Source organism: Pygoscelis adeliae, unplaced genomic scaffold, assembly GCF_000699105.1.
Source record: "Pygoscelis adeliae isolate BGI_AS28 unplaced genomic scaffold, ASM69910v1 Scaffold65, whole genome shotgun sequence".
NCBI lineage: Eukaryota > Metazoa > Chordata > Aves > Sphenisciformes > Spheniscidae > Pygoscelis > Pygoscelis adeliae.
Genome location: NW_008824864.1, coordinates 593,107 through 593,410, shown reverse-complemented (window position 1 = coordinate 593,410; position 304 = coordinate 593,107). Strand labels below are relative to the sequence as shown.

Here is a 304-nt window from a genome sequence, read left to right as displayed (position 1 = left end):
CAGGTCTGTGAAGAGCAGAAGTGCGAAGAAGAGGTTTTCCCTCTGGCCATGAATTACTTGGACAGATTCTTAGCTGTGGTGCCCACTCGAAAGTGCCATCTGCAACTGCTGGGGGCAGTGTGCATGTTCCTGGCCTCCAAGCTGAAAGAGACAATCCCCCTCACAGCCGAGAAGCTGTGCATATACACGGACAATTCCATCAAACCCCAAGAGCTGCTGGTAAGCAGCCCCCCCTTCCACCTCCTCGCCGTCAGCTCTGGCGCTGGCCGCCTTCTCCTTCCCTCGCCCCCTCGCGCGCGGCAGG

The 304-nt window shown here is 58.6% G+C and overlaps 1 protein-coding gene across 1 annotated transcript in view; it reads left to right on the top strand.

Moving 5' to 3' along the window:
* CCND2 (cyclin D2) overlaps positions 1-304 on the top strand; it is a 34,587-nt gene that overhangs the window by 1,900 nt on the left and 32,383 nt on the right. The window contains exon 2 of the mRNA XM_009324334.1: positions 4-219. Within this exon, the coding sequence (XP_009322609.1) occupies positions 4-219 (216 nt within the window). The remainder of the gene's footprint in view (positions 1-3; positions 220-304) is intronic.